This window comes from Cystoisospora suis, assembly GCF_002600585.1.
Source record: "Cystoisospora suis strain Wien I chromosome Unknown contig_1412, whole genome shotgun sequence".
In the NCBI taxonomy this organism is placed as follows: Eukaryota; Apicomplexa; class Conoidasida; order Eucoccidiorida; family Sarcocystidae; genus Cystoisospora; species Cystoisospora suis.
The window spans coordinates 1-12,918 of NW_027154212.1; the positions used below are offsets into that span (position 1 = coordinate 1).

Genomic DNA, 12,918 nt, shown 5'->3' on the forward strand with positions numbered 1-12,918 from the left:
TATGCATTGGCAGCACAGTCACCATACACGCGTTACACCACCTCCGCGCCTTCAAGGGCTGCGTCCTCTCCAGCGTTCGCTTCTTTCAGGAGCTGTAGATCTTCAGGCGTCAACACATCTGCTAACGAGCTACGGCTCTCCCAGGTCCGGCCGAGTTCCGGGTCGGCCCATTTCACTAGAAATTTCCGCTCTTTCGCCCCGGTGCGCTTCTGGCGCAGTCGAGAGTCCAAAATCGCCTCGAGCGCCTACGGGTGCCTGCTCGGCTTGTCCCTGCAACTGCTTTGCCGCCTCGGTCAGCTGGTGCTTGTTACGGCGCGGCCGTTGTCGACGGTCCCTCTTGGAGAAATACGCGCGGACGGCGGGAGAACACGACAGCTGCGCAAGAAGCGTATATTTACAGTGCTGGGCAGGCGAATAGACGGAAGAAATTCGATAACATACGCTACATCAAGTGTGCACTTGCTTATAATAAACGGTCTGAACCACCATTGACCCAGCTTCCTCTCCCCCTTCTCCTGCTGCAGTAATAGCCGAGAGGACACAAAGACAAGGCACCAACACTGAATACTTCATTGTGCCGCCCGCGGTCGAAGTTCTTCTTCTGCGTCGGCTGTGCTTGTGAGGCACGATTAGTCATTAGCAGACGCCGTGTCGCTCTCTCCACGAAGTCGCGCGGTTCTCACATTCACTCTACGGACGCTCAGAGAGATCGTCTGGTGTCTGAATGTACACCAGTGACAACGGACTGGCTTGCATGGACTCGTCGATATCACTGCTGTACGCATAAATCGCAATCGGAAGATAACTAGCCCGGTTATCCCCGTCATCCCCAGCGTGACAACGGAGCATCTGGGTTGAGAACGGATAGTCCGGTCTGTCTGTGGGGACGCTGACGTAGAGAGCAGTCGTCAGATACCAAGTCGAGCACGAAAAGAAACGCAGAACGCACTCTCGAATTCGGGGTTCCTATCAGACACGATGCTTTTATGAAAGCCGTGTAAGTACCAAGCATCGCGAATGAACAGATCAGCGAACTGCTCCGCAGACGTTGTACTATGCAGCGGAAATGTGGTGAGCCATCTTAGTCAGTCGATCAACTGCAACACAGATAGCGGCGTAGCAATTGTCGCCCGGCGGAGGTAGCCCGGTGATGAAGTCCATCCCGGTTGACTGCCACGGACGGTCTGCGACCGGCAATAGTTGTAACAGACCTGGAGGCTTTGCGCATCTGGGCGTGTTCTGCTGGCACTTGAGACACGTGGTAAGGTACTCATGTACACCTCTGTCAATGCCTTGCAACACATATCTCCGACAAATGGCTTTCAGTGTTTTCTTTACCCGCGGGTGGCCCGCCGTGTATGCGACTGTTGCACAACGTGAACTCGAGCCGTTACAGGAACAATACATTTAGGAGGATACAGAGGGGCGTTTCGTTGGGGGCCTCCAGAAGTCAATAAACGACTTGACAGTACGCGCAGGTGCAGCCGGCTCCAAGCAGGAGAGGGGGAGCCCAGAACGGACGCCTGTTTTGACTTTCTGCTGCGCCAGGCGCTACAACGCGATCGGGAGCGCGCTTGCGGTTTATTAGAGTCGCAGGAACTTCGACCCCCCGAGTCAGCAATCCGGTGAAGGGGGGCAGCACTACCGGCGCGTCTCCCAGATGGGTGAGAACGAGATGGAGACGTCCGGAGATGGTGGGGGGGTTGCCCTCTCGTCTTCTGATAAAAGGGAGATGACCAAGGGTAATAACTCTTTATATACTAGCTTATTTCAGTCATTCTTTCTTCCACAGTTTGCTTGCCACTGCCATTTCGGAGTTCCTGCAGCGGAAGGGGCAGGGGACTGAAGAAGGACCAAAACGGCAGCAGGGGGCTCGGCACGAAGGCGGTAGCGAGAAAGGATGGCTCTGGAAGAGACAAACGCTGCCAGATTAGTTTCCACGGAGCGCGCTTGTGAGGCGAAGAAAATTGCTGCGCGTCTTCTCCGGTGTAGACGGTCCGCAGACAGATCATTAGTCATTACTCGGCATGTAATTTCCATGCTATCACACGGGGAGCTTGGGAATAGTCTGCCGAGGGCCATGATGGAAGCGGACTCACACTTTCATTCGATATGGATGTATATACATACATATGTGTCTGCTATGTTCACGTCATAGACGGTGACGCTGATGTGAGCTACTTCAGTCCCCAACAAAGATACATGATGTAGTCGGGCCTCTCGCTCGGACAGGATAGAAGGAGAGGAACAGTTCGAGGCACCCTCAGGCTTTTTTTAGTTCTGAGTCTGGGGGAGTATGCACAGTTTGGTCCCAAAGTTCTCGACTTATGGTTACACGCCCACTTGAGATTCTTGCCTTACAACAGCTGGTACCTGTGATTATGTAGATACACCTTGGATTTCGTATCAGGCTTTTTGTTTGCTTTTTCATCAGGGGAACAAATAAACTGTGTGCCCGTTACCCTCGAAGGAAGAGGAAGCGTTCTCGATTTATCCTATTATATATTTAACTGTGACCGACGCGGATGAGTTATTCCTCCTTCTGTGTCCAGAGGCGGGAGGTTCCGAGGAGACGAAGGAAAGCCTACAAAGAAATCTTCCTTTGTCCCCGGAAGAATGGTTCGAAATTTCTACTGCGTCTTCTTTGGTAGACGGATTCGGCTCATACGTATGCATGTTCATTAATATCAAAGTAATCTACTGCTTCGGTCAACAGAGAAAAACAAAAACCAGCCAATGATCGTCCTGCATCGGTGATTCCTCACCTTGTTAAGCTGTCTTCGAGACCTCACGTAGGGAATCCTGATGTATCGGTCTATCTGCTTGCCTATCCAGCTCTCTACCCGCCTGGATACACATACATTTGATGCCTGCATAGGTGAGCCGCGCGAGACGTAGGTGCGGAGTGTGTTTGGCGGGACAAACAACTGTTTCCCCAGTTGGTTTGCATCGAACGAGTTAGACCTCCTGTTTCTTTCGGCAGCTCTTTCATATCCAACAACAGGAACCATACGAGTAGAACCCACTTTCTGGGGCTGTACGTCAACTAGTGTCGTCGCCTGCAACTAGCGCGAAGTGACGTAATCCTGTGCGGCATGTCGCCTCTTGTCTCAAGCAAGCTGTCTCTGCGTTGGAACACCTCGCTCCTGTTCTACCTGATGGAACGGATGAACCTGCCTAGAAAGACACACGTGTCACAAACCAAAGAAGACAACATGGTGGCGTGTCACCGACACCCAGCCTCGTAGCAGAGCACCCTTCAACGCCCTGCCTGGACTCGAGCTGCGAATGCATAAAGGCGGACCGGGACCACCACAGATTTTCGGGTGTTGCTATCGGAGTGGTCAACACGGTCGTCCTTGTTTACCTGGTGCTAACTTATGCGCAGTACAGCGTAGTCCGACTCAGGCGCTCATGCGGGGAAAACTGGGACCTCATCTCACCAATGCAGATGGGAAAAGTCCATGAACGAAAGAGAAGACAAATTTGATTCTCTACTATCCAATATCCCTTGGCGTGGCTTCTGAAACGGACTTGGCTCCTTCGGCAGTAGCCCCGCGCAGCCTACACCACCATTCGCCGCTGAATACTTTTCTGTTTATTTGTCTCCCGCAGATGGTGAAATCATTCTATTTCCTACCCTCTATACGGTTTTCGGTCTTGCTGGGGGACCGCAACATCGCTATCTCGCCTCTCTGTAACTGTCTGGCTTTAGTTGGACTTGGCGACCAACGGCCAGCTTTTGGACATGCTCCTTGGACGCACGGCATCCGAACCGCCGCTTAAAGCACCGAGGAAGAAGTCGGAGTGCGTACACCCTTCCAGTTGGACTTCAATCGCGCAGACAACTTTGCTCAGAAGCTCGGCCGGCGGTCTCCCTGCTTCGTCCGCGGGGGGGCGCTCGCAGATTTGCTCCTGTGGGGTCCCCTCCCGGTGTTTTCCGTGTTTCTGCTTTCTCGGGAGAACGGAGTAAGGATCGCAGATCGTCCAGAGGGCGACAGCGGAGATGCCGCGCCTGTTCCGGCGCTGGGCGCGGACGCGGAAATGTCATTTGCTGCCACTCTCTGTTTCTCGTCTAGGTGCTCCAGGACCTGCTCCCTCGTCGCTTCATCCAAATCAAGAGCTTCAAATTCCGCTCTAAGCCTCTCTGCCGCTGCACTCTGCGCTGCGAGACGTGCCAGCTTCTCCGCTTCAATCAGTTCACTTCTTGTGTCGGGATCCAGGCCTTCCATTTTTAGGGCCTCTGCGAGCGCCAACGCTTTCGTCGTCTCTACTTCGACCCGAGCATCCAGCTCATCTATTCTTGCTTTTACCAACCCGCTCGCCGCTCTCCATGCGGCCGTTGACGCTCGCCGTGCAACATCGGCTGCAACCTCGGCTGCACGGCGCTCAACTGTTCTATATCCCTCCTTTAGCGCATCCTGCAGCTGATTCGCTTCCGCCAACGCGGCGGTTCTCAGCTGCTTCGCAACCTCGTGGGCGACTGCACGCCCCTCTTGTTGGTTCAGCGCCGATTCAGTTGCTTCTGCCACGGAGGCCTGGACGGCTATCATTTGCGAATGGACTACCTTGACGAGTAATTCCGCGTCTACCATCTCTTCTGGCACCGCTACCATTTCGGATGTTGTCGCGGCCCTGCAAGCTTCAGCGCGGACTTTGCTGATAGGCATCTCTGCTGCTTTGAGACGCGCTCGGACGGTCGACTTTGCTTTTTCCGGTGCCTTCAGTCTCAGCTGAAGTTCCCTGCGAACTGCGGTTGCTGCTGTCTCTTCTGTTTCCGTTGCTGCCCTCGCTGCCACTTCCGCGAGAGTGATTGCCGCTGGTTCGGGCGCTCCACCGAATGCACCAGCCACGGCCGTTGCCAAGGCGAATGCCACTCTCGACAATTCTGCCCTTAGTCTCGTCTCCATCTGCGTAAAGCACCCGCAGAAGAAGTACAAGCTGCCGCAATACCACGAGAAACGGGGTATTCGCAAGCGCAGCTGAATTGCGTCACGCGTGTCACCCACCGTACAACTGGTTCCTGACCCGCACCGCAATCTTTTTTGTCTCGTCTTCCTGTCCGCAACAGGGATGAACTCTGCAAGCCCGAAGAAAGACTCACGCCGGCAAACAGGCACTCTACAAGACAATCACGCGTCTGCTACTCACCACCTGCGGAGGAAGGCAGGCAAAAACCCAGCAGGTGGTCTCGGCCCGTGACCCTCCATCGCTACGCAATGTTGGTCCTGTCGCCACGGCGATCACAACGCCCTCAACCTATCGCGTACTGTGCCCGCGTTACGACAGTACGCATGCAGCGTATCTGCTCAAGGTTTGGACACCGCTGGCGGCAAGGCGTGGCCAGAAGCGCAGAACAGCTAAGGGCGGGCCAAGTGATGCTCCGTGTCGGGGAAGGGACCTCGGGCGTCGGCCAGACGCTTACACGTCCTGCGCCGACCAAGCAGACTGGTCTTCCTACTGTTGCAGTTCCACATCATCTTCGTAGATGGTTCCCCCGCTACATACATAGTTAGGTTCATAGTTGGGGCAAATAGGAAGCTACGCACCAGAGCGCACGTCCACCTGCTACGCCAAGCCTGCCCTCCTGTTTCGCCTTTACTGTGGACAGCAGCCGACTGCGCCCGTGAAGTAGGTGGAGGAAGAGAATGGAACGTACTATGCGACTCGAGACTAGGAAACCAGACAAGGATGGTGGACAGTGTTTGGGGTGACTTGGATTAGCCAATTCCACCGATTACGCCACGGTACTTCAGGCACCCTACCGCGGTCGGACTCAGGCTGTCATACTGCGCAGTGTGGCACTGCTGTGTTGTAAGTGCTGACAGAAACCGTGGAATCCGTACCCAGTGTGGAGTGCAAATGTGTACTGGGCATACACACGTGAAAAAGACTGATAATGACGGAAGCAAAGAAAAGGCAGACATATGTGTGACTACCTCGACTTAGGAGGGTTAGGTGCGCGCATCGAAAACAAGGGCAGCAATGAATGGGTGCCTACTTTTGGTTCTCTGGCACTCTCGTTACATTTCCCTCCCTTTTTTACTTTTAGACAGGATACTGAACTAAAACCAAAGGCGTGGAGCGACGGCCGGCGATTGCCATGAGCTGCCGGTGGACACCGCACCGCAGCAAGACAGAGCTTGAGGACTGTCGTCTCTGGAGAAAGCATCTCCTCACTTTCAAGAGGGAGACTTTTTCCTCCCACGGAACGGTGAGTTCCGTCTGGTTCGAGTTCTTCTCAAGGTCGTCTGTGTCGTCCCTTCGTTTCATCATCGAACCCCGTTTTGTGTTGTCTGCTATGGAAGGTCGGTATCCGGTGCTGCCAGTATCGAACGAGGTGGTACGCCGACAGGCAACAAAAGCGCTCGTCTACGGTTCGGGATGCAATTTGGGGTCTAGGTCTCGGGCCTTCCTTGGGAACCACTGTGCTTTACCGCTGTTCGGCAGCCTGGCTTTGCGCGGACGCTTTGGGACGTGTTTCGGTGAACCCCTATCGAGTGAGCCACCGGTTGAGAACTGCAGTGTGGTGTAATGCGTTTCGCGTTCACCCGAAAACCAAACCAGAGACAACTGACCTGTGGACGCATCATGAGCAAAGAAAGGGTTCCCTTTGGTGGAGAGACGATCGGCACGAGAAAGAGTTTCCCGGGGAACAGCCTAGGGGTTGTGCTGACAAGAGCTGTACGTCACAACTAGTGTCACATGCTTCGCTATGACACTTCTGCCTGTCTACTGACTGCTGAGAATAAGGAGGGGAGTGGCGTGCGTACCGGGAAAGACATGCACACTTCGGAAGCGTCAGCGCGTGAAAGGCAGCTCGTCTCGTTGCTGGCTGACTTTTGTCTGATTCTCCTGCAACAGCCGTACAGCCCCAACCCCTGACGGGCTCTCAAGCGCGGAGAAACTGCCGCAAACCGCCCTGCGGCTCTCCACCGCGCGCAGCAGCCGTAGGACTCATCCTTACCCCCCTGAAGCTCAGCACCGAAACAGCCGACTGCAGCTGTATACGGGTCACTCGTGCGCCACCGGTTTTCGTTGCCCCGCTGCGCCTGGGTGAGCCAAGGCCGTGGCGCCGTCGCAAGCTACTCCGCAGTCCTTGAGAGTCTGCTGATGTTCTGCCGAAGGACACGGTCGGCTCCTGATCACTGACCGCCTGTATAAGCAGGAAAGCATGGACAACAGCCGGCAGCGGAACTAATGTTCGGAAAAATGACGAGCGCCAAGAGCGCAACAGCGACATGTTATTGCTTGGGACAACAGCCATCCACTGCTTGGTATCACTGTGACCCGTCTGACTCCTTCTCTTCTTTCCCATCTCAGCTGCGTATCCCAAGGACCCGGTTCTAGCCGCTTAGGATAATCCGACGGGAAACAGGCATGACGCCTACCTAAAGTGTGGAAACTGCATGATTGTGCGCCTTAGGCGAAAGTGTAGAAGCCTCATCACTGTGTGCCTCAGCCGGAAGCACGGAAGCTTCATGGTTGTGCGCCTTGTCCCTCAGCTGCACGTTCCTGGACAAGAATCAGCGACTTCTAGAGACGGGATCTGCACCATGCTGTGCCGCTCACTCTCTGTCCGTGACACACAGCCGGGCAGGCGGTTACGATACCCATTAGAGTAGCTTCAGCCAGACAGGCTTCGCGACCGGCTGCGAAGCAACTCTTGTACAACCACTACCCCTCCGCGCAACAGGCTCCCAGGTCTGCTTTGCTGGATCGCGTGCCGGCCGAGAGTCGTTCTGACGGAGCAGCCACCGGCAGCGGGAAGGTAGACAGAACCCCCCAAGAAATGTGAACTGCTCCTGAAGGCCCTCAACATGAATCAGAGACGGCGCTGCCTCTCACCTCTGTCTGGAGTTTCGGGCGAGCTGCCGTACATTAAAGAGCCCTGGTACACCTGCGAGGATAGCTCACGCTGCGGCTCCACCCTTACAGGTCATGGGGGGACGCTGCAGCAGCCGCCCGTTTCTCTCATATCTAGTAACATGCAGAAGTCATACTTCGTGCGCGTCCACGCTATCAGCGCAGGATGTACGCGGCGCACAAGATGACTGACGACATCCCGCAGAACGCAGACATCTTCTGAGAAGCAGGCGAGAACGAAAAACGTCCCCGCGCTATAGACGCAACTCCAGCCAAAGAATCCCCTAAGCACCGGATGCTGCTATTGTTGGTTTTGCGTTTCTTTTCTTTGCTGTTTCCGCGGACATCGGGTCCGCCGTCTCGCCAGCGCGGGTTTCACGGGCAGCGCAACCGTTCACGGCGCGGCAGCGGCCCGTGCAGCAAACCTGTATACTAGAACAGTGGACGGACTCTCTGCTCCCCCACACATCTGCGAAGTGGATTTCGTGCAGCTTCGGCGTCGGCCGTCACGGGCTCACTCTCCGGTGAGACCAGAACGGACACACTCGTGACGCTCCCCCCTTTCCGACACTCGCGCGCCTACGTCCGGCGCCGCCGTTCTTACGGTCTGTTATAATTGGAGAAGGCTTCTTGTATGGCGCACGCGTGAAACGGAGCCCAAAAAAATCTATCTGAGGATTCACCCAAAGGCGGCCCTTCCCACGGTGTTACCGCTTCTCTATCGCTTCGCCTCTCAATTCTGACGTAGAGTTCCCCGGCGGCCTCGGCGGGATATTGTTCCACGAGAAAGCGTTCCCGTGACCTGCGCGCCAGCACAGCGAAGACTACGCTCTCTTCAGTCCTGTGGGATGCATTCAGCTACGTGAGTTGTTCGCTGTTCCACGCGAGTTCACGAACGGTCCACACGACCCACAGCACCTCTCTGTCCGCTAACCGCGTGACCAGGGGGCGGGCGCGCCTAAGGTCAACTACCAAGTTGTTCGGAATCAGCCTGAGCGCATCCCGAAGTGTCGGAACCACGCAGGGGCTCAAAAGCAAACATGTCAACTGACCAACAGCGCCAAAACGTGCAGGAGGTTATCGGGGGTCCGCCAGGACATTGTCCCGTACCGGTGGTCCACGGGTTTCCTCCGAACACATCCCCAAGCGGCAGAGTTACGTGGAGGAAGCAAAAGCAAGTGCTTGACCAACACGCACGGGCCGCCACCACCAAACCGCGGGGGGAGTCTCACAAAACTCGCGTCGCTTCCTCGATCACATCCGAAGTATCAAAGAGAGACTACGAATCCACCTGCTCCTCGGCACAACGCTTGGCTGTTGACTGACGCTGTAGCACACCGGCCTGTCACACGCAGACCACGGGAAAGCGCATCGAATCGCGAAGCCGAGGCGCCGCAGTAATCAAAGAAGAGTCAGGAAAGCTCCTTCGTTGCTCCACGCGGCTAGGGAGTAAACCAGAGAATTCCTCTCTTCTTCCTTACAACCAACTATTTGGTCCTGTCGTTGATATGCGAAGCGCCGCGACACGGGGAAGCTCGCTGCTCCAGCCGCCGCTCCGTTCTCTTCCTTTGACTCCCCCTTTTCCCTGTTTTGTTCTCCGATTTTGTTCAGAATCGACAAAGAAGAGCAGATATATATATACTATAGAAAGTGAAAAAGAAAACGAAAGTCTCCGCGACCCCGGCGACCGCCGCCCGCACTCTGAGACCGCCGGCGACCGTTGGTTGAATAATAAGAGAGGGTGACGCAAACTTCCAGAGCACATTCGGCCCATTCTCTGCCACCGACACTACGGTCAACACGCGGTACTGAGCACACACTACTTCCGACAGCGTCGTAGAGTGGCATATGAAAGTCCGCATACACAGTGGAACCATTTACAGAAGAGGATCTTGTTGTAGCCATGTCCCGCCCTCCGCCGTCCCAGCGCAAGTGTCTTCATGACGACCAAACCCGTTTTGCACTCTCCGCCTAAAGCGTGCTGACGTCTGTTCGCCAACCCCCTTCTTCAGCGAAAGCCCGCTGTTTGTCCGCCTTCTGCCTCGCCAACGGACGGACAGAATTTCTCATCCGAGTATCACACCCGTAGGGACAACTTCAAAGCGGGAGACTGGTCAGTACGCAGGACAGCGAAGCCACCATTCAGCAACTCCCGCGCGGGGCTAACAGTATCCGTAAAAAATGTGCCTTCGCAAAACTCCACCTTGGGACTGCCACTGCCACAGATACTGCGCGAAACCCTCACATTGCCAGGGACCCCAACGTCAGTGAACCCATCTACACTAAGGTGTTGAGAATTGAGCCATACTTGTCCTACTTTGGATTCTGGTGGCCTTCTTGTCGGCGTACTTCTTCTGGTATGCTTGCGGTTTACGCGTATTCTCACGACAATGCTTAGGAATGACCGCATGTCTAAGGGGCACAGTATCGGACTGTACGTGTGTATCAAGACTCACTACACCGACTATTATAGGGGAGGGCGCCTATCCATACACCACTTCGGACGCAGACTTCTAAGCAGAACCGTGGCGTGTAGTATTATAGGCGAGCGCTGCCATGGGCAGCTATTCCTCCCACTTGTGTCTTCATCGCCGTATAATCGACAACGTAACATCTGTTCTATGATCTGGTTAGTGCCCTCTCTTTGTCCATCTGTTTCTTGGTGAAAACAAGTGGATAATCGTTGCTGTATATTAAGAAGCATACACATGTCTCTCCACCTTGGTCGTGAATCTGGGATCTCTGTCGCTGACTACACTCGGTCGTACTCCGTTCAAACGAACCATCTCTCGGACAAGCAGTTGAGCTGTTTCCTTGGCCGCCTTCGTCTGTCTGCACAGTATGAAGTGGGGCCATCTTCCGCAACCTATTCACTACAGTCGTACATCCCCATGTACGACCTAAGTAAGCGCATTGCGAAGTCCAGTCTAGCCAAGGCGAGTCTGGGGGGGGGAACTGGAAGTGACTGCAGTAGTCCTCTGGGCTTCTGACTGTTTCACTGTTTCTCGCTGGCATGCGCGACACTCCTCAAGATACCGTCCTACGTCTTCAGCGGCACTAGGCTATCAGGAATACTCGCGAACGTTATCTAACACTTTACGTAGTTTTGAATGCTATACTGGCCTCGCATCACGACACTCATGCGTGGTCTTGGATCTTAGATTGCCTACCTCCAGGATGCTACCGGCCACCTTTCTATAGCAGCGACCTTCTCTGGATCGGAGGGCAGTCCCTCACTGGCGATTATGAACCTTAGGCGCCTAACTTTGTGTGTGGCTGACTCGCATTTACTTGACATAGAACTTATTCTCTTCCATCTTTTAAGTACGTGTGATAGGTGCGGCAGGTGATCTTTCCTCTTCCGGCTGTAGCTCAGAATGTCATATAGATGCACACTTACAAGTTTGTCTGGTCCGGGTAAAAGTACATGTTCCAGTAGCCGCCAGAACGTGCGCGAAGCTCCTGCTAACCCAAAGGGTAATACGGTAAAGCCAAACTGCTCATACCTGTTTCTAAGTGAGGTCTTCCACTAGTCTTTTCTGGCTACCCGCACGTGATGGTACCCTAACTGCAGGCCTGGCTTGCTGAACCACTGTGCTTTCACCAGTCTATTCACGAGGTCGTGAATTTTGGGCATTAGGTAGTCGTCCCTAGCCGTGAGGTCACTGGTTTTCCATACGATTCCGTCTTCCAGCTTCCATGGTCGACGGACTGCTAAACGCAGTGATCCGTCGTCCTTCGGCGGAGGAACACCCGAGCAGCACACGGGGCAGGGACTGGCACTACCAATCACTTGGCTAACAGTTCTCGCAGCTCTTTCTTGAGCTCTCCTAACTGTTCATCACTCATGCCATAGGAACATAGCGCTCCGGTATAACACCTTGTATTATGGGTATGTGTTCTACTACTCGGTTTACAACAAGTTCTTCTGGTGACTTCTTAACTCCCTACGGAAAGTGGTCACTGACTGAATTCTTCCTCCAAAGGGTTCGCAGCTTCATCCAGTTGCTTGGAGGGCAGCATCTCTTTAGCTAATGTACTACTAGCTTTCTGGTTAGCTGCCTGCGCCTTTTCCTGGACTGCCTTGACCCCAAACGATGCAATCAGGTTGCTATTGTCGTCTAACTTTGCTTGCTGTGAAGCTTCTTTTCCTAGTCCTATGGTAGAAGCTAAGGCAAGCTCCTGACAACTAAGCAAAGGATCGTCCATCTCGTTCCTGCGCCTGGAACTAACCAGCCTAGCGCCTATTACTTCACGGACGGGTACCGGCTTCCGACGCTTGTCTGTCTGTTCCATTAGTGCTTGTGCTTCCTCATATGGGGATCCTTGGATGAAGGGCACTTCATCTAAGTGATGATGTCGCAGCTCGTCCTCACTCTGCTCGATGGGCTGTGCTAATATCTCCGACGGTTTCTTAGCGGCTCTGCCATCGTTGCTATTCTGTTCTAACGAAAGCGCCTCTTCATGCCTTAATTTTACCTTATCGTGTGCCTGATCATGTACGTATGGACGTCTTTCTTGGCGGACAACGGGCGTCTACGCGTGACGATGCGCCGAAGGGACTGACGAGCTGCTTTCTGTGCCGCCACGCGGTCGCGACAGAGCGCCTCGACCCGCTCTGCGGCTCTCCTCCCAGCCCCGCCAGCGCCGCCGAAACATTGACCCTCAACCCTTCACAGCTGCGCACCGGAAATGCCTGAGGCAACACTGCGGGCCCCGCCATCGGTGCACAGCCGACATTCTCCTAGCCTCCCTGCACCCTGGTCACCCAGAGACAAAAGCACCACACCTTCCTCGAAGAAAATGGCTGCCGAGCACCCCGACTGCACACCGCTGCGCAGCCCCCGGGAGATGTTCTACCAGAGCACACTGTCGGCCCGTCCACACTCACTTCCTCCTGTGCAAAAGCAAAGCATGAATCAAGAGAGCTTGCGACGCAAATAGCGGCAGATGAAGGCCCGCAACTGCCCAGCGAGATCAGCCGTCCATGGTCTGCTTGGACTTCCTGTGAGAACCAGGCTGACAATAGAGTGTGGTGCCCGCTGCACAACA

The 12,918-nt window shown here is 54.7% G+C and overlaps 2 protein-coding genes across 2 annotated transcripts; both read right to left on the reverse strand.

The window, feature by feature from the left end:
* Positions 1–62: 62 nt before the first annotated feature.
* Positions 63–5,404, reverse strand: CSUI_003227 (uncharacterized protein). The gene is made up of 2 exons (XM_068063425.1): positions 1,339–5,404; positions 63–775 (listed from the first exon to the last, which is right to left on the reverse strand). Exon 1 carries the CDS (start codon positions 4,908–4,910, stop codon positions 3,855–3,857), a length of 1,056 nt encoding a protein of 351 aa, XP_067924598.1. The 5' UTR covers positions 4,911–5,404; the 3' UTR covers positions 63–775; positions 1,339–3,854.
* A 1,623-nt stretch (positions 5,405–7,027) lies between these two features.
* Positions 7,028–12,758, reverse strand: CSUI_003228 (uncharacterized protein). The gene is made up of 2 exons (XM_068063426.1): positions 7,573–12,758; positions 7,028–7,156 (listed from the first exon to the last, which is right to left on the reverse strand). The coding sequence occupies exon 1, from the start codon at positions 12,160–12,162 to the stop codon at positions 11,827–11,829; it is 336 nt and encodes a 111-aa protein (XP_067924599.1). The 5' UTR covers positions 12,163–12,758; the 3' UTR covers positions 7,028–7,156; positions 7,573–11,826.
* Between the last annotated feature and the right edge of the window lie 160 nt (positions 12,759–12,918).